At 44.3% G+C, this 24,516-nt stretch overlaps 3 protein-coding genes across 3 annotated transcripts; 2 read left to right on the top strand and 1 right to left on the bottom strand.

The window, feature by feature from the left end:
- The first annotated feature begins 1,474 nt into the window (after positions 1 to 1,474).
- Positions 1,475 to 2,477, top strand: LOC107277595 (E3 ubiquitin-protein ligase ATL23). The gene has a single exon (XM_015769569.3). The coding sequence runs from the start codon at positions 1,697 to 1,699 to the stop codon at positions 2,330 to 2,332; it is 636 nt and encodes a 211-aa protein (XP_015625055.1). The 5' UTR covers positions 1,475 to 1,696; the 3' UTR covers positions 2,333 to 2,477.
- Positions 2,478 to 5,708: 3,231 nt separating this feature from the next.
- LOC107279888 (RING-H2 finger protein ATL43) lies at positions 5,709 to 6,598 on the top strand. The gene has a single exon (XM_015767078.3). It carries the CDS (start codon positions 5,781 to 5,783, stop codon positions 6,408 to 6,410), a length of 630 nt encoding a protein of 209 aa, XP_015622564.1. The 5' UTR covers positions 5,709 to 5,780; the 3' UTR covers positions 6,411 to 6,598.
- Positions 6,599 to 6,724: 126 nt separating this feature from the next.
- On the bottom strand, positions 6,725 to 10,864 carry LOC4328874 (sodium/calcium exchanger NCL2-like). The gene is made up of 7 exons (XM_015767077.3): positions 10,428 to 10,864; positions 9,648 to 9,836; positions 8,938 to 9,119; positions 8,466 to 8,611; positions 8,115 to 8,379; positions 7,731 to 8,033; positions 6,725 to 7,519 (listed from the first exon to the last, which is right to left on the bottom strand). The coding sequence occupies exons 1-7, from the start codon at positions 10,819 to 10,821 to the stop codon at positions 7,271 to 7,273; spliced, it is 1,728 nt and encodes a 575-aa protein (XP_015622563.1). The 5' UTR covers positions 10,822 to 10,864; the 3' UTR covers positions 6,725 to 7,270.
- Between the last annotated feature and the right edge of the window lie 13,652 nt (positions 10,865 to 24,516).

Raw genomic sequence — 24,516 nt, 5'->3', positions numbered from 1 at the left:
TAAATCTGAGAAAAAAAAAACATCCGGCCATCGGTTTTGACTTAAACATCAACACATTATTTCATATCATTAAATAAATATTTTTTTAAAGAAAAGAAACATCCCAACCCTCCCTCCATCCCTATTCCTGCGGCATTACTTTTCTCTATTTATTCCATCTCTATAACAATTAAAATTAAAATTATCTTTATGGGCAAAGAAAAGACCACAATTTAACCTCCATATATTAGGTCCAGCCAGCTATCCCTATGCCCCTTATGATCTGTTTGAATTACCATATTATTTATGTGAAATCAATAATTTAATACCCATATGGACTATATTTTGCTAACAAAAATTTACATTCTAGACCCACATCCATATTGAGGCCTCCACTAAATAAAAGAAAATTCTAAAATTTCTCACTAAAAATCAAAATATCCCACCTTAATTTTTCATAAAACTGGTAGACCCATTACTTATATTCCATTAGACATCTAATGACTTTCTATCTACTTAATTATATTTTTCCCTCAGCATGTATATAAGAGCTATTTACCCATACATTCCTATATTGATCTTTTATCAATAAATGATCTTTTTAAGAGATAAATAAATAATCTTAAGATGATCATAGCATCTAAATTATATATGTGATATATGAAGTCGCGTAACCAGTTGAATATCATATTGATCGTACAGAGCACGTTGGTTGCACTAAGGAATCTTAACATTGAAATAACCATGACGTCGCCTTAGCAATATATAAGCTAATTCCATATAGGAATAAGAAAAATGTCCATTTAAACTTGATACGGTACATCATGAATTCCTGACATTTAGCATAGAACATTCTAGAAGCGTGTATTTTTATATGACACTCCAGTTTAGTGGTAATTTGCTAAAAAAACTATGACCTTTATTTAAAATTTTCTTACTTAATTGGAGAGAGATAATTTAGAATGGATACCTTTACCCCATGCCGGGTTATAGGATCAACCCACATATTTTCATCCCGAATTACAGGGATCAAAGCATTTCAAGGATGTTTCATAGAATGGAATTCTCCCAAAAAAAAGAGATGAAAGGAAATGAAAATTGAACCAAAAATTATTAATTCTAAATAGAAACATTTAAACATTTTAGCAAGACTAATAAAATCAGTATATCTAAAAAAATTAAACATTCGAAAAACTAAATCAGCATTAAACAAGGTGCCCGTGCATGTGCACGGGCTACCTTCCTAGTTTATATATAAATCGACAAAGTTCAATTTTTTATTTAATAAAATGATACAAAGTCAATCCACAAGAGAAACTACAAAACTTATCATCAACCGCTAGCTGAATATAATGTCAACGACCCATGTTTCGGAGCAGTAGTATATTGTCATCGGCTCACAGATTAACCAGTGCTTCTTGTTCTGCAAGAATTCTGAACCAAAAATTAATCCCCCATAAGACGATCTGTGCGATGGCTTAGCCGAGTAAAAGACACGCACAGTTCAAGCCTACCCCAGGCAAGCGTCGCTGCGACATAGCGCAAAAACTACGAAATCTCGCGGCAAAAATCGCTATCGACGCTGCTGGCGTCCACGAGACCTCGCCCCTGTAAGGTCCAAATTCCCCAAGAAAAACCACACGCGCGACCATCGCGTCGCCGCCGCGCCCGTGGTTCGTCGTCGACGTACGGCGGCGGGCGGCCGGGGCGGCGCGCCATGGATTGGTTCGTGCGGTGCTACATGCTGGCGATCGCCAACGGCGTGTGCATCGGCGGCGCGGCGATGATCGTCTACGGGATCGTGCAGGTGTCGCGGACGGGCGGCGACGCGGGGTCCCTCGTCGTGCTCTCCCTCTTCCTGGCGCTCTGGGTCGCCGTCGGCTCCTGCGTCTACGCCTCCTTCTGCGGCGCGTTCTTCCCGTGGGCGTCGCTGCGGCGCCCGCTGGCTCCTGTCCGGGACGCGCTCTCCCGGTGCGCGCGCGCGCTGCTCCCGCGCCGGAACGGCGGCGGCGGCGATGGCCTGCCGAGCCACCTGCGCGACGGCGTGCAGCCACGGGAGACGCCGACCGTGCGCGGAGGCGGAGGCGCGCGGGTGGCGACGGCGGACGACATCCCCGCGTACGAGCAGCCGCCTGCGGGAGAGGGCGAGGGCGGCGCGGCGGCGGCGCCGGAGTGCGCGGTGTGCCTCGGCGAGGTGGAGAAGGGGGAGATGGCGAAGCGGCTGCCGGCGTGCCTGCACGTGTTCCACCAGCGGTGCATCGACGCGTGGCTGCGGGGCAACTCCACCTGCCCGGTCTGCCGGCGCAACGCCTTCGCCACGGCGGCGCCGCCATTGCCGGCTCAAATGGTGTAGTCAGCGAGATGCTCTACGCCGTTCTTGCATTCTTTTGCTTGTGCTTATTCTTTTTCTCATTTAACAAACAGCACTGTATATAAACTGTTAAACTGTATATGTACTTGGAGAATTGAAGGAAATTACTGGGTACTAATTGAGTTATGGACTATTTCGAGTGTGTGAGAAATGAGAATTCAGACTGTATATTGGCTGAATATATCATCTGTGCAATTATACAATTCAGACAGTATCACTCTAGAGGGAAAATACAGTAGACGCAAAATACTCTTGAGACAATAATCAGCACTAATTTTCCCATTATCACTCTACAGGGAAAATTGAATAATTGTGAGGTTCAGCCAAGGTTAAGAAGGAAAAGGATCAATAGTATTAGTATCCAATTCTGTTGCACTAGTGCATGGAAGAACAATAACAGCTTGACCGTATGCATTTGTACTATGTTTCGCATAAGAAAAATGATTGAGCAAAACCGTATAAATCGTATTGCAAAATAGATTTGAATTTTCGGATTAGAAGGGGCTGATGTGAATACAAAACTGGATTGAATCTATCCCTAGATTGTGAAACTAAAAGCCCGCATAGGTTTCTCGGAAAAAAAAAAGAGAAAATCTAGATAACAATATTCCGTGGAAACGGGACAACTCAAAAGTTACTAGGGTAAACGTTATTTCAATCAGAAAAATGATGTGCGTATGATTTCCCACTACGTGGCGGCGTCATACATGTGTTTCTCCTTTACTGCATAAGGATTTTTGATACACACAGGTCTCAGACCCACGTAAATCGTTTGGGCATGTGAATTTGTTGGCCTGACTGCAACCCATCCATACCCTGGACCGTCCATGTGACTTTTGTTTTTCGTTTTCCCCCCTTATTTTCCTGCTATGTTTTTAATTTTCTTTTTGCGGGCGGGATGCTTTTAAGATTTGATATGGAACAAGAAAAGTATATTAGCACAGTAGTAATCATGTGGCACACATCATATTTTTTTCTTCTTGACCCGATACCTATATGTATGAAATCAGGTAACCAATACCTGAGTCTCAGACCCGATACTTCTATATATCAAACTCGGTATCTAATTATCAGACCCGATACCTATACATATTAGACTCGGTGCCTGAGTATTAGACACGATACGTATATAGATATTAGACCCGGTACACATATGTACCATGCTTAAATTTCAGGTATCGTGTATTATACATATAGGTTCATATTGGATACCTGAGTATCATGTATAGTAGATAGATGAATCATATATGGTACGTGGTACATGCCAAGCATATATACATCACATCATGGAAGCCTTGTACGAGTATACCGTTTTAATGGTGTAATGTGCACTAGTCAATCCCGACACTAGACATAATAATAGTGTATCATCGAAGATTTATCAGGACAAAAATGATACTCCCTCCGTTTCAAAATGTTTAATACCGTTGACTTTTTAAGTATGTGTTTGACCATTCGTCTTATTTAAAAAATTTTAAGAAATTATTTATTCTTTTCATATCATTTGATTCATTGTTAAATATACTTTTATATACACATAATTTTACATATTTCACAATTTTTTTTAATAAGACGAACGGTCAAACATGTGCTAAAAAATCAACGGTGTCAAACATTTTGAAACGGAGGGAGTATCTTTTTTTTCCCAGCCTGGCTCGAGAGGCATATTGCCTTGCCAAGGCATTCAACCATGCCCAGCCCAAGCTCAATACTCCCTCCGTTTCGAAATGTTTAACACCGTTAACTTTTTAGCACATGTTTAACCGTTCGTCTTATTAAAAACTTTTGTGAAATATGTAAAATTATATGCCTACATAAAAATATATTTAACAATGAATCAAATGATAGGAAAAGATGTAATAATTACTTAAATTTTTTGAATAAGACAAACGGTCAAATATGTTTTAAAAAGTCAACGGCGTCAAACATTTTGAAACGGAGGGAGTATATCACAGCTCAGGTGCCCAACTAAGCAGCTCTCCCAAGATCACCAACCATTGAAGCCTTAATTTGCACGTAGACCGGTCCAAGCCAGTGCACTTGCACTAGTGGGAATAACCCGCATTTAGCGTGGAGCGGCATGTGTGATTTGGGTTGGAAATGGGAGTTGGAAGCGACGGAACGCGAGGCACGAGGGAGGTATGTCAGCGTCATAACTTATCCCGTCGAAACGGAATCCCGTCGTGTAGTAGTTCTCATTTCACTCACCTTTCGCTCCATTAAATTTTTTTTTAACGGTGAGATTGCCGAGTTTATCGGCGGTCGGAGGCGCGCACGAACGCTGAAGCAGTGAAGCAGCATGTCGGACCCGCCGGCGGACAGCTGCGACTTCGCCGTCCACCTCGTCAGGACCTCGCGCTCCGCCCACGCCATCTTCTTCGCCGCCGTCGTGGCGTCGTCTTCCTCCACTCCATCACCATCGTCACCTCACCCTCGTCCTCTGCTGCCGCTTCTACGCCGATCTCAAGCGCCCGCCGTGGCTGCGCACGCACCGGCTTGCTGCTGCCGCCACCGCCGCGCCCGCGCACAAGCAATAGGCTGTGATGGCGCCGGGGCGGCGAAGAGATGCGGGGCGCACTCGCCGCTGGTGGCGGCATCCCGAGTTACGCGCACCGCGACGGCGACGGCGACGTTGAGTGCGCGGTGTGCCTACGGCGAGGTGGAGCAGGGGGAGGCGGTGCGGCGGCTGCCGGCGTGCCAGCACGTGTGTTCCACGCCGCGTGCATCGACCGGTGGCTGCGCGCCTGCGCGCGAGCGCCACCTGCCCGGTTTGCCGGTGCGCCCGCCGCCGCTGGAACGGGGTCCACGCCCACCGGAGGTAGTACTCGACGTCAATCCCTTCCTGATGTAAGTTGCAGCTAATCTTCGAAGAAAGCTTCGATGAAAATTTGTAACTAAACGGAGATGGCGAGATCTTGCTGAGACTTTTCAAAAGTAATTTGAATCCAACAGGTTCAAACCAAATTTAAACAAATTTCATATGATTCGATAAGGGGAAGACACTGCAGACTGCTCTACTGCAGGAAATTTCTTCAGAACTTTTGGGGTCCAAATCTAGCTGACCCGATCTCGTCAACGTCGCCGCCCAAATCCAACGGCACGGTGATGTGACACGTGGGCAGGGAAGGCTACGTTTTCCTGTTTTCCATTGAATCCAACGGCTCTGATCTCTCCTACAGACAAACAGCTCAGTGAAGGCAGCGTACGCCTTTTTGCCAAGTCTTTGCTCTCGTCATGTCGCTACCAAAATGAGATCGAAATGTGGACTTAAAATCACCAAAATTAATCAACGAAATTGACCGACCTGATCGCTTGCTTGCCGCTCAAATTAACCACACGCATTTGCAACCGCGTTTTTGGTTTTGATAATTACTTCTGCGATTGTTGTGGAGGAGGAGGAAGAGAGAGGAAAGTGTCGTGTCGTGTCGCCATGTTGCTCAAGCTCTTGCTCGCCGTCGTCCCGCTCGCCGTCATCGCCGGCGTGCTCGTGTACGTCGCCGGCGTCCCGTGGGCCATCTCCATCGTCGTCCTCGTCGTCGTCTTCGTCGTCGTGCACAGGGCGCGCCGTGGCAGGTCACCGGCGGCGGGAGGAGGAGGAGGAATGGTCCGGGATGATCAAGAACCGACGGTGGCGCGGCCGGCGGCGCCGAGCGCCGTCGTCGTTGTGGTGGCGCCGCCGCTGCCACCGCCGCTCCCGATCCACCGTGTGCCGGCAGCAGCGGTGCAGCCCTCCGCGCCGCCGGTCGTCGCCGACGACGTGGCGCTCTTGGCGTACGCGTACGAGAAGAAGAAGAAGAAGAGGAGAGGGAGCGACGGCGACAGCGGCGGCGGCGACGACGGCGACGGCGGCGGCGAGGAGTGCTCGGTGTGCCTCGGCGAGATGAGGCAAGGGGAGGCGGCGAAGCGGCTGCCGGTGTGCCTGCACGTGTTCCACGAGGAGTGCATCGACATGTGGCTCGGATCGCACGCCACGTGCCCGATATGCCGCTCTCCGGTGGACGCCGGCGCCGTGGCGGCGCGGGTGCAGGTGCAAGTGCAAGTGCAAGTGCTATCATGTTAGGACTGTGTGTGTGTTTGTATTGTACGTGTGTTTTGATCAGCGCTTCAGCAGATGTGTTTTCATCTGCATCTACTTTGAGTTGGATCCGTTTGTTGATTGATTTCCTCCAAGCAGAGTATCACTCTCTGAATTTTGACTCCGGATGTGTCATCCTTTCATATTTTATTACAGGTGAATATTGCAGCTAACTTGATTCGATGCTCTTTTCTTATTATAGTTTGTAAGTTGAGCTGGAATGGTTTGCTTGGCTCAACTGAAAATCTTTACCCAAGTAAATGGACATCAGCTTTCACTGGACAGAATGGTCTCACAAATAGAGTGATAAGTCATCAATTCTTTTTTTTTTGCGAAATTCATATTGATAGGGCAGAAAAAAAATTACAAGATTACAACCCTGAAAGGCTGTAATCAGGATAAGAAAAAAAGTATACAACACCCACACACCGACAGCGCCAAGCAGCGCAAACTCATGAGAAAACTAGCACCAGCCCGATCGCTGCTAAACGTGACCGACCACCTCTAGGCCAACAAAGGAACTACAACTGTGGATCGCCCAAAAAGTGAACAATTCTAGCTTTGAGGCCTTCAGATCATCAGAGCTTCAGTGCAATATTGCAACACGTCCTCTTAGATTAAAAAGAAAAGAAGGAAACATGTATGATGCGCATGTTTCGAATTAGATAATGCTTTCAACTCTAATAACAAAGTTCATTCTGCATATCTATCTATATCTTGCAATCCGCATCCTTTCCAGGTAACATGGTAAACGATAAGACTTACAAAAGGTAGATGAGTGGTTACTGATCAATTATACTGCTTGTCATCTATATGTGTATATCAGATGTATCAACGTTGCAGGCCTACGACCATCCAAACTTGTAGTCAAGGATGTAGACCATGATCAGCGACAACGGGTAGAGAAGGAAGGCGACGAAGCATGTCCAGAGTGGGAAATCAGTCCGGAAGCTGGTGAAGAGGCCCATTATGATGCACACGAGGAGGATGATGAGTACCTCCGATGAGAAATCCCAGGTTAAGCCCCTCACGTAAACAAGGGCCAAGAACACGGCGAGGCAGAGTGTGTTGTTCATGGTCACTCCACCATAGACCTGCAGTTAAAATGATGGCATCGGATGAAATTTGTTTGGTGCTTCTGATGGCTGCTAATACTGCTGCATAAACTAAATGCAGACAACTTAAAAAGGAAAAGGGTAATGAAGCTAGAGTAATAACGAATTCAACTTTTTAGATAACAGAAGCAACAGATAATGATGGTGTTTATTTAGGGGTTCAGTTGTACAAGATACTCAATAGACATACCTCAGAGAAGGTTAGTGACAAAGTCCGTTTCTTCTTCCGGCTAGCAAATATAATTGCTGAGACAGCCTCGCTGGAATTAGTAGCCAAGGGCATTACAATGAAGGAGATGAAAAAGGAGGGAATATGTGTAGCATTTGAGAAATTGTGCACAGCATCAACAAGAGGATCTGCAGATGCTGCTGCCATTGCAGTTCCCAGAAGCAAAAGTAAGATGGCCTTAATGCAAGTCCAGGTTGGATTTCCATCAGCTTCACCTTCCTCTTCATCCTTGTCGAGCAGACCGGTTTGTTCATCCCTTGTTCTCTGAAACATTGTGAGATGCTGAAATTTATCTTTCCATGATAAATCAACTCTACAACAAAAAAGCTGATAGAAAAAACATACCGCATGAAAATCATTCAAGAACTTTTTTGAGTAGGCACCAGATGTAACAGTACGCTTAGCTTCATCCAGCCATCTCAACATTCCATTAACAAATTCACCCTTTTCAATAAAATGGTTCCGTGATGTATCAAAGTCAGCCATGACTTGATCTGCAGCAAGGTTACTGTTCCAGTCAATATCTTCAAAGTTAATACCAACGATGAAAGCTTGTAATTCGCCGCGTTCTAGCTTTCCATCATTGTCCTGATCAATCCTGTGAAATAACCTGCCAATTTTTCGGTTTTCATTTAACAGAGCACCTCTTTATGAAATATAGCTAAAAAAACCATGTGGGTGAGGACAGAAACATACTTCTCTATCACCGAAACATTAGGTCTTCCCTCATCGTCAAGAAGGCGACCAATTGAATGCTTTTGAGCATGTCTCAGAAGTCCAGACATTACATGCTTCAGTCTTGTATACTCTAATCTTCTCCTCTGGATCCATGGCTGAAAGACCTGTTTGTGAAAAATGCAAGTCTTTAATGGGCAATGTAGATTAAAATATGAATGTAGTCAACTATAGCAATGTATAGTTGTCCCCAGAAAAAAACCAGAACCTATAATGAAACTACAGATATTTGTGACCCGGTTTCATTTCCTGACAAATTTTGTTGGAGAAGGGCACCATTTATTCTGATTCAAAACTATGTTTTACGAGTCATCAAGTGTGTTGATGCAAGAATATTTCTACTAATCTTTTAAGACAAAATTACATAGGTGACACAAACCAAAACAAAAGGATGGCAAGGCATAAAGTATATATACCAAGGTCATTACAATACCTGATATAGACAATAAGAAAGCAAGAGTAGAGCTGCCACTATAAGTCCAATAAGGACTGTTATCTGATGACCAGAATGGAGCTTAAAAATCTTCGGTATTTGAACAATAATAAAGGGGAGAATAGATATCGCCATGATTCTTGCTGCATAGCTGGTTTGCTTATCAGTTGAAACACCAGAGCCTGAATTAACATAGATGTTATTCTTTTAACTAATATTATAATGATATAATGCAGGATATGCCTACCAATTCACACTATGCAAATTTGATTAAGTTGAGAAAAGAACAACACGAAATCCTCCCAACATAATGCTGATACCACGTAGAAACTTCATGTGTCAAATCCAAGTACAGAAGGTAAAGGAAAACATATATTTTTTCATGATGTATGTCATCTTATCAAAAAACTTAAAGCCAAACTGAAGGCCAGCAGCTCCTATCAAGATAACTACATTGTTAGGCATGTGGGGCATCACATTCTTGAAAGCTAAGCCCTAATAACCGTATCAATATGTCAGCAGGCAAGCTCGTACACCAAATTTTCAACTGAACTTAAAAGTCACAACCACCTGCCATGAGCCCAGCATGGCCTTGTTGCAAATTAAAAACAGATTTCTTGTTCAGGTAAAAGGATGTTCTGCAAATCTAGATCCATAATGGAACAAGATTAACAAAAGAGAATGAAACACAAAGTGAGTATGTGGCATACCTAATAGACTGAAGCCTTTGGTATCCCGTGAATCGATTGCGGTTGAATTCTCTGACAGATCACACTTGCCAACAACAACACAAGATCCCCAGAGTAGGGTCAAGAGCATAACCGTTGACCCCGCGAGCAGGCCCATTCCAATCAAGACCTGACTCTGAGCAACCTCTTTAGTGCCAGAGAGCCCAGAAACTGAAATGCAACAAATGGGGGACCAAGTTAAGCAATTTGCATGCACACTTGCACATGCAACTCAAATCCATCATGTAGAATGGTGCAACAACGTATGACATCATGGTCTATTTATAGGTATTTGTGCAAGCTTACCTCAGCTGGACACAAGAAAAAAGGACTAACCAGCTGTTAGTTGAGTAGCTCCTTGCTAACTATCTTGGCGTTTTATGGGACCTCATCTCAAGGGCCCATAAAATCCATAATGATGTACTCATTCGATTATTGTTTTGGTACCATTCATCCAATAAAACCAGAGCAAAGCTAAGCATCTTGTCATCAGCTGAAGCTAATTAAGCATCTTGTGGTGAAGTGAATCTCAACGATCACGTCACCTTGCATATCAAATCAAGCGATAAAGGTGATCGTTGCTAGCATGAAACAGTCCAAGGTGGACCTTTTTAATCATAGAAAGAAAGAATTAAGATCTCTCTCGTGGTCACGGCCAAGAGTAGTAGTAGTAGTAGCAGCAGCAGCAGCGCGGATCCCACCACGCGAGCGATCGAGTTGTGCAAAGTGAGGAAGGGAAGGGAAGGGGAGGGGAGGGAGTACCGAGGATGAGGAGGGCGTCGGGGAGGGCGCCGAGGATGGGGAGGAAGAGGCCGCCGACGATGCCGGGGCCGAGGATCTGGAGCAGCATCTCGCTCCCGGAGGAGAGGTAGGTGGCGGACTTGAACATGAGGAAGCCGTAGGCGAGCACCAGGAACAGGTTCCCCCACGCCGTCGTCGTGCACGGCAGGAACCCGTACGACATCTCGCAGCCCATGTCCTCCCCCGCCGCCGCCGCCGCCGACGGCAGCCGCAGCACGCTCGCGTTCGCGTTAGCGTTAGCGTTGCCGCCGTCGGAAATGAAGGGGCGGCGGCCATGCGCGAGGAGTGGCGCTACGACGAGGAGGAGGAGGAGGAGGACGGGGAGGCATCGCGTCGGCGGCGGAGGCGGCGCCATCGTTGGGAGTCGGGACGCAGCGGCGGTGAGGTGAGGCGGCGGCGGGGATAGCGGCGCGGTGGTGGGGGATAAATACGAGAGGAGGGCGCGGCCACCGGATTTGGGGTGTGTTTTTCACGCTAAAATTAGAAGTGCGGTTGAAAGTAAAACGATGTGATAAAAAAATAGAAATTTATGTGTGTAGAAATGTTTGGATGTGATAAAAAAATTCGAAGTTTGAAGAAAAAGTTTGGAATTAAACTCCAGCCTTAGATTGATGAGGAGCGATTCCGTGATAAATATAGCAACATATTATGAGATGGAATACATGGGACTAGGAATCTGAACCCATGTACTCCCTCCAGAATAAGCGCAGTTGTTAATTTTAGTACCCAATTTTAACCGATTATCTTATTTTTTATTATTATCATTTTTATTGTTATTAGATGATAAAATATAAATAATACTATATGTGTGACTTAATTTTTTAAAAGAAATTATAAATTTTTCAAATAAAACGGCACAGTCAAACGCTGGACATAGAAACTTATGGCTGCACTTAAAATAGGATGGAGGTGTAGAAACCTTTCTATTCTCACAAGTACAAGTAGAATGCATGACAATCAAAGGTAGAAACATCATATCATATGCGTGGCTGAATCAATAGCGATCAAGGTTTACTGAAAACGATCGAGAATTGATGAAAGTGGTAAAAATAGAAACGTGGTAAATTTTAGGTGCTATTAAAATGAAACGCTATATTTCGGTGCTATAGAAGTGAAAACGTAAATTTTCGATGTTATATAACTAATTTTTGCCATATTAAAATACGGACACGCAGTAGTATTTATTTTAGCCCTTAGGACGTGGCAGCGCGTCTCGCAGGGAGTATATATGTCTAGATTGGATTTGGTGCTGAACGCGACATTGTTGGGCCGACGCGCATCGCGACACGCGACGCGTCGCAAACTGCGGATCGATGCGTCGTGTGCCGGCAGGCAGAGGCAGGCCGGCCGGCCTCTCGCGTCGACCCAGGGACGCTCCAAATGGGCAAGTGCGAGAGGCGGCACGTGTGCAGTTGACCTATTGGCTATGTGGCACATGGACGGACCGGGCATGTGTGGGTGGCAGGTACTCTAGCCACTTCCCAGCCACGAGTTTAGTTTTTTTTTCTCTTCTTCTTTTACGTATTCACTCCCTCCCATTATAAATGTAAGTATCACTTTCTACGTCTAACTTTAATTGTCCGTCTTATTTAAAATTTTTTTATAATTAATATATTTTATTATTATAAGATGATAAAACATGAATAGTACTTTACCCGTGACTTATGTTTTAATTTTTTTAAAAAATAAGATAAACTATTAAAGTTGGGCGTGGAAAACTACGACTACATTTAAAATGGAATGGAGGGAGTATTTTGTTGCTGTGTTCGTACAGTGGACTTTGTTTTTTGTCAACCTGTCCCATGTCACGGGAACGGTAGGTACAGTAGGTAGTTACATGCAACAGGATTTATATTTTAGCCAAGCTAAACCTGTCACCCGCGTGCTGCTCCGTGTACTGATGTACACACGGACGATAGTAGAAAAAAAAACAGACTTGAGGATGACTTTTTAAAATAACTGCCGCAAGTTTTACACTTTTAAATAGTCTGTTCACTAATCACTGTGAATCCATTGAGGACTATTCCATATGTCCCAAAATAAAAACTGAATAAAGACAACCATTAGAGAACTGTTTCATATGTCCCGAAATATAAGAACCCAGTATTAGATGAGATATTTCCTACTATGAATAAAGATAAACTGTTTATCCAGATTCGTAGTACTAGGAAATGTGTCATTTGGTTCTAGATATTATATTTTGAGACGAGTATAGACTAGTATTAAATTTCAATAGCAAAATTGCCAATGTAATATAATCAAACGTGTAGACCCCCGATTTTGGAAATCGGAAATCTTCTGTGTTTATCCGTACCAATCCCTGGATCAGTAGTTGGTAGTACTAATCCCTCGCATTGGCAGTACCCGCTCCATGAACTTTTCATCCTCATGCACTCTAGGCGTACACGGTTTCTAGCAGTGAGAGGAGTTCTGGCGCACCCGGGAAGGGAAGACTCACACATGCATTAAGTTATAATTATGTTTTAGATTCTCACATGGTAGTCCTACCGATGGCGACACCACTGTAGACACCCGCCTCGCGGTCCTACCAATGGCTGCCCCACCGTAGAGCCCCTGCCTCACACATCAAGAAACCACTATGCATGGATACTGCCTCCGCTCAGCTATCTACTCCGCTAGGTCTATACCCATACGAGAAGTGCGGTTGTACGGGGGTCGTTTCATGCTTAACTTCATGGCTCGGTCCTTAATTGACCAGGGACGGCACTAGCCTTTTCCGGACACCACCCAAGTCCTCCAGCCGCCCCAGTCGAAAACAGTTGTTTTACTTTATTTTCCTTTCACAAATCATGTCATCAATATCATGGCAATGTGGCGCTCATGTCTCCACATGCCGCATCTCAATTACCTTCCCAAGGGTAATTGCCCAAGCATATAGCATTTGATAAATATGAGTATGCATGAATCTAAAATAGCATTTCTAAGCAAGTGTCATAGTTGACTAGGGACTCGTACGTATCTATGGTTACAAAGATTTAAAGGTGAACAATAATCAAGGCATGGTATAATCACAAGTAGGATGTTCATAATTGCATGCAATTTTATTTGTAAACAAAACAATTTCGCAAGTGGGATCAACATGTTCAAGGAATAGTGATGACTTGTCTTGCTCAGGATAATCCTTATTATTGATATAATCTTGATCAACCTTCACCTCCTGGATGTTGCAGACGTTGCCTCACGACTAACCGATACACAAGGTCTATAATACGCGAGAAAAACCAATATTCAAGCAACAATCAAATATGCACAAACAAAATATATTTGCTGAGGTCGAACCTAGGGTTGCTCATATTATTCGCGCTTGCTAATGGACTCTAATCAAGCTAAGAGCTAAGGTTTCTTAGTCTTTCTGTTGTCATGGTGGTTCAGTCTAGCTAATGGCTAAGGAAGGATTATGGTTACACATGCATCTATCTAAATAGAACGGTTATACACTAGAGGTTCTGTTGCCGGATGGATTTTGGATCGGTCAAATAATTACTGTGAATCATTTGTATTATTATTTTATTAATGGAGGCTTTAATTTAATTATGTACATATTTCACTTGTCAAAATAAATTATAAAAGGTTAACAATTACCCATGTTTAGGTTAATCATATTATGGTTACGGATTATCCCATCACATAATTTTACAATGAATAATCCAAATTTACAGTTGATCTGTAATTATACGAGGACAAGATGTATAACTAGTATTTATCTAATATTCATGTTCGTCACATACTCCCTCTAAATTAATATATGCAACAAGCAAATTAATACGATACCATATATCTATAATGGGATGTACAATATATGTGTGCACAATATCTTAATATATTGAATCATTTATTTGAATAGTTTCTATTTACTGCTTGGTTAACTAAGGGTTGCTCACCTCTCCTACTATATGCTATTATATGGGATATGTCGTTGATTAATTTCATATAGATGATTTAATCACACTAGCTCTGTTATTATTTGCCATAAAAAGCTTAGGACCGATCTATGTGTATCTATATTTTACTTACCTAATAATTATAAGGCTAACTCTATTTAAATAACTAATAAGTCGAATGCGAAAGTCGATTCCTTTTTATTAACTTTACTATCTGCGAACTACGGCAAACCCAATTTCGATTTAAACTATTTTGCGAGTATAATTATTTCGTTGTCAATAATTTACTCTCCCCGAGCATTGTATATAATAGGTTAGAAATTTCTATTACAAGCTAAATATTGGACGAAATCCTAGAAATATTATACAATTTAATTTAGTCTATGACTAAACGATTAAATATAATACACGGCTAAGATTCCTAGAAATTAAATCCGAATTTCTATCGTGAATCAATTACTTATAGAGATTACCCAAAATAATCTATAATAGTCTATAAGAATTCATCTATTTGTTTAGTTATTAATTACGTCTAAATTACTACCGCGAATTGATTTCTTATAGAAATTACCAAGAATAATCCATAATTTATATTAAATTTTGCAATTCTACGACTATAATTAATCTATAATTAAATTCTAATTATTTTAAATTTTCTAAACTTCCCTAATCTCCCTCTAATTTCCTATTTATTTCCTTTTCCTTTTTCTCCCTTTCCTTTCTTTTTCTTTTCTTTTTCCCTTTTTCTCTCTTTTCCTTTTCTTTTCTTTCTCTCCTCTCTTTCCCTCTCTTTCTTTTTCTCTCCTTTTTCTCTCCTCCTTTTCTTTTCTTTTTCCTTCTCTCTCTCCCTCCCGGTTTCTCTCCTCCTTCCTTCTTCTTTCTCTCCCTCGGCTTCTCCCTTCCTTCCCCTCTCTCGGCTCTCTCTCTACCCGGCGGCATGGCGACAAACAGGGGGGAAAGGCAGCGGCTCACCGATGGCGGCGGCGGCGACGACGGCGCACGGCGCGGCACAGCGCGGCGGCTTCGTGGCGGCGGCGCGGCGGCTCGAAGGCGGCGGCGCGGCGGCACGACGACGGCGACGCGTGGAGAAGGGGAGGGAAAAGGGAGAGAAGGAGGGGATGGAGTGGGGAGAGGGGAGGATGGTGGGCTTTTATAGGGGAAAGAGAGGATAAGGGGGAGATGGAAGAGAAGGGAAGGGCGGTGGAAGGGGGGGTGAGGCGACGGCGGCGATGTGACGGCGCGCGGCGCGCGGGTGGAGATGACGACGGCGCGGCGCGGCTCGGGGTGCAAGGCGGCGCGGCACGTGGCAGTGGCGCGGGGCGCGAGGCAGCGGGCGCGCGGCGCGAGGCGACGGGACGGCGCGCGGCGCGGCAGCGGCACGGCTCGAGGCGGCGATGGAACGCGCACGCGGCAGCAGGTGGTGACAGCGGCGACGCGACGGCGCGGCGCGGAGCTCGGCGCGGCACGGCACGGGGCTCGGCGCGACGGCGACGGCGAGGCGATGACGACGCGGTGCGGGGCGCGAGGCGGCGGAGCGACGGACGAGCGGCGCGTGGGCGCGGGGCGCGAGGCGACGATGAGACGGACGAGCGGCGACGGGACGGCCGACGGCGACGGCGCGGCAGCGGCGACGCGACGCGAGCGGCGTGGCGCGGGGCGCGAGGCAGCCAGGCGCGCGCGGCTGAGGAGGCTGAGGAGGGGGTAATAGAGCCAGGGACCACGTCGAGCACCTAGAGTGCAATGAACAGTGCCATTTTCTATTTAACCCGATTTTAGTTTATCCCTTGTATAAATTTCATTCTATAAATCCTAATTTTTACATAAATAAGGTTTACCCAATATATGTTTTAATTTAGATGAAAGTTTACCAAATTTTAATATTACCCATATTTTATTCTTATATATATTTTTCTATTGTATTATTTAAATGAGGTCTAATTCTAAAATTAGCCTAGATAATTTTGGAGGCTTTGAGGGTTCTAAAATATCCTAGTGTGGCCCTTATTATTACAATAGCACATTGAATGAACTTATAGCAATATATTTTACACGGATAGGTTGAATCTATTTATTCTATAAATAGTATATTAAGACTCGGTACAACATTAATCTAATTTTAAACACTCACATATTCTTGTTTATATATAAGGATTAATTTATTTATATGACCATTATTTTATATGAGTGATTTTCATGTCATGAGTAACTCGGCGACATGTTGCAAGTATCAATCTATATATTCCGGTGAATTACTTATTTATAAACACGATCACTATAGTGGTGATCATCATTTCATGTGTTCTTATATTTCATGTGAGATTCGATTCAAATGAATTAGATTTAATCTTACTATTTCTTTAGCTAATTGTGACATCAAGCTATCAATCATGGTTCGAATATTTAATACCTAATTTGTAATTTGTAATAGAAATTAATATTTGACTTATCTATCTTGTGCATAATTATTTGTAGGATTAAATATATTCTCGTAAATCATATCTATTGCTTAAATGTAGTTCTTTTCTTTACCTTCTTGGTGATCATTTATGGTTTGGCAAGCAATAGGAATCATAACAACCAGCATGATGCAAAAGTTTTAAAAAGTTCGAAATTTTAGTGATTTTTATTGTTGGGAATTTTTAGGATGTTACAAACGTGTATGGCAATTGTAACAAATAGATGATGTAGATTGACTTTACATGATTTCCTCTCAAGTCAATGTTGACAACGTCCACTATAGTGATGGCCAATTACATCGTGATAGCACAATGAAAGGATTGCTACCGACTCTACAATACAGTGGTAGTATGGGTTTCTCTAATTCACAGCAAGAGGTAATGCCAACAATGATTCCATAAAGCCTTACCAGCGTACTAATCGGTTATATTAATACCTACTGGGAATTGCTTGAACCACAGCATTTTGGACTGGCGTGTTCGCATGCGGGGCTATCCACGTTGCGCGCGCACTGGGAGACAGGCGGATTCTGTGTCCTCTCGCGTGTCCACGCAAGCCGCTTACGCGCCGTCGGATCGGCTTGAGCAAACGGCTAGGATCGCTCGTCGGCCCGCATCCCCGCTGCCTCTTTTTGTCCAAGAAGCTCTAGCCCGAGCTGCTTTCCCTATCGCTTCCCTCTCTCCCACGGCGGCGGCGGTCGTGATTCACGAGATTTCTCACACCGCACCGTGCACCCATGATCCCTCTTCGCCTCCTTCCGTCGCTCCGCGACAATGGCACAGTCGCTGTCATCCTCACATGCTCTTCCTGTGTTGCAATTCAAAACAAAGAGAATTGCAATCTCTCACCTGGAGCTTTTTTGGGCCAAGATGAGAGGATGAAAGAAAGAGACGAAGGGGGATGAATAGAGCAATTGCAATCTTCTACCCTCTCCCTTTTCCCGTGCCTCTTGCGGTTTGTGGCTGCGATGGAGAGCTCTGGTTCAAGAAGCTTTACCCCGTTGTTGCATTTTTCTGTCGACGATATTGGATCTGTCCATATGTTGCACAACAGCGAATCCATTACCATGCACTCATGCAGCCATCACCGCTATGCATTCCTTCATGTTCAGTAAATAGAGATTGAACATTGAAGATTGGTTGTTGTTCTGGCAGGTGAGATTAAGATAAAAAAGTGGTTCGTGCTCTGTAATGGGGAAATTTTGCAGCTCTTGCTCTTTGTGCCGTAGCTGCTCAAATTGGTCATGGCAAGAGGTAGAGAACAATACATGGCAGCTGGACCAACAAACTAACTTTGTAGCCCAATAACCACTATTTGATTCAACAGGTTTCATGTCATCTAGCTTTCTAATGTTCATTCTTAGCATAATTGAAGTTTGTGGCTTTTATAATTTCTTCTGTCAAATGACAGGGACTATAGTTATCTATCCTATTTTTTTAAATCGGATCCATGCCACTGCAAATATGACAAATCAAAAATATACCACTGCGTTATTAGATAAATGCCACTGAAAATTTTTAAAATTAAAACCATGCCACTCCTTCCCATCCTTCCCATCAATCTTTCTGTCCTCTCGCATCCTACTCCCGTCCTCCTCCTCAGCCCATGTACAGTGCGTTCCCCATTAGCTTGAACAGGGGCGTGAGGCGGGCGACCACGGCTGTGTCGCCGCCAGCGAAGATGGAGAGCGTCGCCTTGCGGGCCCCACGGTCGCCGCCGGAGACCGGCCTTTATCGGCCGTGACCTCGGCAATCTCCGTGGCGAGGGTGGGGTCGGAGGTGGTCATGTCGACGAGCGCGCCGCCTGGGGCGAGGCCGACGAGGGCGCCCGTGGAGGGGTGAGGGAGGTGGAGCAGACGTCAGAGGGGAAGCCGACCATGAGGAAGATGACATCGGCTGCGACGGCGGCCGCGCACGGGCTTTTCGCGAGGGTGGCGCCCCGGCAGCGAGGAGGTGACTGGCCATGGACTGGCCCATGACGTTCGTGCCGGTGGTGGACGACGGTAGCAAGTGGAAGGGGTTGGCGACAGCGAACGAGGGACCGGGAGGGACCATCGCCGGGGCGGCGGCAGAGGAGGAGGACGGGGAGAGAATCCCGATCTGAGCTCGCCCCCTCCCCCCGACGACCTCGCCGCTCTCCCGCCCCGATCTACGGCACCGGCATGGCGCGATTTGAGGTGGGCGGTAAGTTGGTGGAGGGCGTGGACCTGCTTCGGTGGCGGCACTGGGCGTCGACCTACTCCGTGCTCTACGCGCTCTGGCTGGTGGTCGTGGTCCTGACGCTCGACTTCACCGACGCCCTCGTCGTCCTCTGCGCGCTCTCCGCCTCCCATGTCCTCGCCTTCCTCTTCACCACATGATCCGTCGATTTCCGGGCGTTCGTCGAGTACTCCAAGGCGAGCCTCCCCGCGCGTGCGCCGCTGGGGCCGAGCTCGTGGAGCCCCTTCTCGCTGCTCATGCTCCCCTCCCGGCAGCGGCGATATGCGGCGTGAAGAGAGGACGAGAGAGGACGGAAAGAGTGGCGGGGGAGGACGGGAAGGGTGACGGAGTGGCATGGTTTCAATTTAAAAAAGTTTCAGTGGCATCTATATAATGACGTAAATAGCAGTGATATTTTTTTATTTGTCACATTTACCGTGGCATACATCCAATTAACTTTTTTTTTTTGCACAATTGAAACTGGCAAACATGGGAGGATGTGTTAGTTGCTGTTTTAATGCTATCTGATCATCCTCTTCTGCAATGAGAAAAAATTGAAGTTCGCAGTGCAACTCCTGCAACATATATTTGGACAACCGTGCAGCCTTCATATATCATAATATATTCCCAGATTTACAATAATATGTTTCAATTCACATGAACTGATTACGCTGTACCGACGTAATGACCTGACAAGCATGTCTACAACAGCCAAGAAGAAAATTGTATGTCATTACTCACAAGAACTGATTTGGCAAGCATTTTGTGGACCTTAGAACTTTGTCACATTTTTGCCTTGCTGCATCTAACCTGCTCCGCAGAACCATTTAGTCGATGGTCTGACTTCTGCTCTCTGCTTTTCTTTGATGTCTCATGATCATTGTTATGACAAAGTGGCAATTAGTCTCGACTGTAGTCTTGGCCTGAAACATATTTCCCTGCACACTTAGAATGCAGATTACAACCCGTAAGGCATATTTGCAACTGTGATATTTTTATTTGGTTTATTTCTGGAATATGACCTGGAATTTCTTATTAACGTACCATAACCTTTTTTCTCTTGGTTACCAACTTGGTGCGGTTATCATTGGGACAAATTGGAAGGAAAAAAATGCTTGGCTGCAAACTAATTGATCTTATCGTTATGTGAAAGATTGTAGATTCTTTATGTATGGTCAAGCAGCCGAGAGAAGTGAAAGTAAAAGCAGTTGGAGATGCATGTGTTTCTTGACTGGCAGATAGCTGTTGTTTTTCTCTGTCCCTCCTCTGTTAGCCTTGAATCCAATCAAAAAAGAAAACATAATTTCTCTTGCTTATTGTAGTTTATTTTACTTGCCAAAGGCCCAAACCACAATAAAAGAAGTCCAAAGCTAGCTATCTCTTGCTTGCCCGGTAGTGGTGTTCCCTGACTGATGCAAGCATGACTGCGACTGTAGGAGCCTTAGGGGTTGTTCACTTCATTTCCGCTTTCAACCCTACAAAATTTTGCTGTCACCGAATTTTAGTAAGGTAACAAACTGAACAGGTTCTTACCATATTTACCCTACCAAAATTACCTATTTTCTTATTTTGAAATTTTGGCCCAACTAGCTCCCACCATTTCTAAACTTTCATCTTGTTAGAACTTAGGGTTTGCATATGTGCGGATCTAGAGGTAGTACTACTCATAGCATTGATAATGGCGATCTTAGAGAGTGAATGGAAGCGAGGGGGAGACATACCTTCGCCCTTGGAAGTTGAAGCGGCCATCACGACGGTGTGGCGGCGGCTTGGCAGTGGACTTGTGGACGATGGCGACGGCGACGGCGACGGTGTGGATGACCCGCGGCGGCGATGGAGTGGACGACGGTAGTGGCGACAGCCGACGGCGGACTTCCCCTCACTCAGCGCCTATCCCGGATCGGTGGGTTTTCTAGGGTTTTGTGGGGAGCGCGTGTGCACGGCAACGAACATTGGTTTGCGTGCGCCAGCGGCTCCCCCTGTTTTATATGGCGCTGTGTGAGATGGGCCCACAGCTATCAAACGGCTGGCGCCCCCGATCAGGGCCCCGGAGATCGCAACTAACATTCTCCCCTTCAATCTCCACCTTTTTTACTTCTCTTACTTATCATTTACTTCTAAATACATTGATGCATAGAGCATGCTTCATCACGACAGTCATCACTGAACCATCAGACGCAACGACTACAATGTACCTCCCCATCTAGAAATAAACACTAGGCCCTTTTGTAATCCAAGGATCATAGGCTTTCCTGTAAACCCATGCCGGCAAAGTGTTCTCTGAACACACTGGGCGGTAAGTCTTTTGTAAGCGGATCCGCTAACATCTCCTTTGTACTTATATGCTCGAGACTAATTGTCTGATCCTGGATTTTCTCTTTCACAACATAAAACTTAATGTCAATGTGTTTGGCAGCACCACTTGACTTATTGTTGTGAGCATAAAACACTGCTGGCTCATTGTCACAATGCATCTTGAGTGGTCTTTCAATGCTGTCGACCACTTTCAACCCGGGTACAAACTTCTTTAACCATTTTGCCTACCCCGTGGCCTCATAACTAGCTACAAACTCAGCATACATCGTCAATGATGCTATGACGGTTTGCTTGAAGCTTTTCCACGAAATAGCCCCTTTGCGAGAGTGAATATGTAGCATGATGTGGACTTTCTATCATCTACATCTCCCGCAAAATCTGCATCTGAATACCATTCTATCTCTAGGGAATCAGTTCTTATGTACGTTAGCATGAGGCCTTTTGTGCCTTGCACATAACGCAAAGCTTTCTTTACCATTCTCCAGTGATCTATTCCTGGATTTCCTTGATATCTGCCAAGTATCCCGGTAACAAAAGCTAAGTCAGGGCGCGTACATACTTGAGCATACTGTAAGCTTTCGACAACCGAAGCATATGGAACCGCTTTCATTTAATCGATCTCATACTGGTTCTTGGGAGATTGAATTTTCCCAAACCTATCGCCCTTGACTATGGGAGCAGGTGTAGGCTTACTCGCATCCATATTGTATTTCTTTAGAACTTTTTCCAGATATGCCTTTTGCGATAATCCTAAAACCCCTTTTCTTCTATCTCGGTGAATCTCTATTCCCAGAACAAATGAGGCTTCACCAAGATCTTTCATATCGAAATTCGAGGACAAAAACTTTTTCGTCTCCAATAATAAATCAACATCACTACTAGCTAGTAGGATGTCATATACATATAGGATTAGGAAAATAAATCTCTCATTTCTGAACTTTGCGTAAACGCAATTGTCCTCTTCATTCTCATTAAACCCAAACCGTCTTATTACTTCATCAAACTTTAAGTACCATTGTCTGGAGGCCTATTTTAATCCATAAATGGATTTCTTCAGATGGCATCTATTTGTTCTTTCCTTTCCACAACAAAACCCTTGAGTTGTGCCATATAAACGTTTTCATATAGATCCCCGTTAAGGAATGCTGTCTTTACATCCATTTGATGTAGCTCTAGATCATAATGTGAAACAAGTGCCATTACGATCCTGAAGGAATCTTTACATGACACCGGAGAAAAGGTCTCATTATAATCAATTCCTTCTCTTTGAGTAAACCCTTTTGCCACAAGTCATGCTTTATATCTTTCTACATTCCCTTTGGAGTCACATTTTGTTTTGTAGACCCATTTGCAGCCTACTGTTTTGGCTCCTTTAGGAATTTCTACTAAGTCCCAAACTTTGTTGGTACTCATTGATCTCATTTCATCTTCCATGGCTTCAAGCCATTTTGATGAATGAGCACTTCTCATGGCTTCTTCAAACGAGGTGGGATCACCCTCTGTTTGAACTTCTTCACTAGAATAAACTTGGTAGTCACTAGGAATAGCTGTCCTTCTCTCTCTTTGAGATCTTCTGAGTTGTGGTACTTCTTCTATTTGGGGCTGATGTTGCTCTTCCTCTTGTGTGACAACTTGTTCTGGAGGATCCTGAATCTCAGGTTACTCGTGCTCATTTATTGTTATCACAGGAGAACTAACATCAGGTGTTGTCACCGCAGCGTTCTGTACTGTCGGTGCAGCAGCAGCAGGTATCGAGAAAAAAAGGTTCTTGAATCATCGGAGTAGGTACACATACCCGCTTCTCTTCAAGACTAATTTCTCGGGGTACCATGCTCCCCCTAACTATGTCATGCTCTAGAAACACTGCGTGTCTCGTTTCTACAAACTTAGTGTGTCTGTCAGGACAGTAGAAACGTAAACCTTTTGATTTCTCAGGGTAGCCAATGAAATGGCAACTTACTGTCTTGGGATCTAGCTTCCCAATAGTTGGGTTAAATAACTTTGCCTCAGCTGGACAGCCCCACACGGTGTTTTAGCGTGGGTTTCCTTCCTGTCCATAGCTCATACGGTGTTTTGGGCACCGCCTTACTTGGTACTCGATTAAGAATATGGGCAGAAGTTTTTAATGCCTCCATCCATAGACTTATCGTTAAAGTGGAGTGGCTTAGGATACTACACACCATGTCCATTAGAGTGCGGTTGCGTCTTTCTGCTACTCCTTCTGCTGAGGCTTGCCCGGTGTTGAGTACTGGGCTACTATGCCATTTTCATGTAGAAACCTTGCAAAAGGTCCATGTATTTGGCCATAAGGGGTATTTAATTGGATAAATGTAGCCATAATGCGAATAATCATCTGTGAATGTTATAAAGGTAGTTGCCAGGTCAACAATGATGCATTTGTTTTAAAGATTCTAGATTCGAACTAAACCTACGTCAAGTTACAAACTAGACCTTCTGCGGTATAAGGTCAAAAATAAGATCCACTTTCATCAATGGGACCAATGAGGGAAGTATCTCATCAATGGGACCAATGAGGCATATTTCTATGCATTTGACTTCAATTCAGCATGTTGCTCAAGATTCATTGGATTGACGTCAGCATCAAAATTAGTGTAATTAGCAAAGCATTGCTGAGAATCAATTCATGTTATATATTTTGCACCAAAGTTTGTATCATGTTATTGCTTACTATTATAATGAAGCGGTTGTACTAAGTGACATTGAGAATCAGTGTTATTTGTAATAACAACGAGGTCATGTCCATGGTTTGATTCTAAGACACCGACATTGTATCTATGAACAGCTTGCTGTTACAGTAATGTGATAAGTCTAATTTTATTCACCACCGGAGAATTTTGTAGTATACACAATTTCAATCTAAATGAATTGATACATTTAGGTTTAATTACTATGCACATTGTTGATCTTCGATAGCACTTCGATAGGGTGCACAACGAGCGCCAAAATGTCTAGTGCCGCCAATGCTTATCAGCTCACCACCTATGCAAACCCAACAAACTAACAAACCAACGCTGTTGACAGCGACATGTTTTGTGAAATTGGAGTTATCTTATATACTACCTCTGTTTTTTAATATATGAAACCATTGACTTTTTGATAAACATTTGGCTATTTATCTTATTCATTTTTTTTGCACATATAAAAAAATTAAGTCAT

This window comes from Oryza sativa, chromosome 2, assembly GCF_034140825.1.
Source record: "Oryza sativa Japonica Group chromosome 2, ASM3414082v1".
NCBI lineage: Eukaryota > Viridiplantae > Streptophyta > Magnoliopsida > Poales > Poaceae > Oryza > Oryza sativa.
This window is presented reverse-complemented; position numbering and strand designations above follow the sequence as displayed.

What these genes read in the sequence shown, in the direction of transcription:
- LOC107277595 (XM_015769569.3), top strand. Translation starts at nt 1,697, where the DNA reads ATGGATTGGTTCGTGCGGTGCTACATGCTGGCGATCGCCAACGGCGTG.
- LOC107279888 (XM_015767078.3), top strand. Translation starts at nt 5,781, where the DNA reads ATGTTGCTCAAGCTCTTGCTCGCCGTCGTCCCGCTCGCCGTCATCGCC.
- LOC4328874 (XM_015767077.3), bottom strand. Translation starts at nt 10,821, where the DNA reads ATGGCGCCGCCTCCGCCGCCGACGCGATGCCTCCCCGTCCTCCTCCTC. An exon ending in CAAAGGCTTCAGTCTATTAG is followed by an intron (nt 9,120 to 9,647) that starts GTATGCCACATA and finishes ATGTTAATTCAG; the next exon opens with GCTCTGGTGTTTCAACTGAT. An exon ending in TTTCTTATTGTCTATATCAG is followed by an intron (nt 8,612 to 8,937) that starts GTATTGTAATGA and finishes TTTCACAAACAG; the next exon opens with GTCTTTCAGCCATGGATCCA.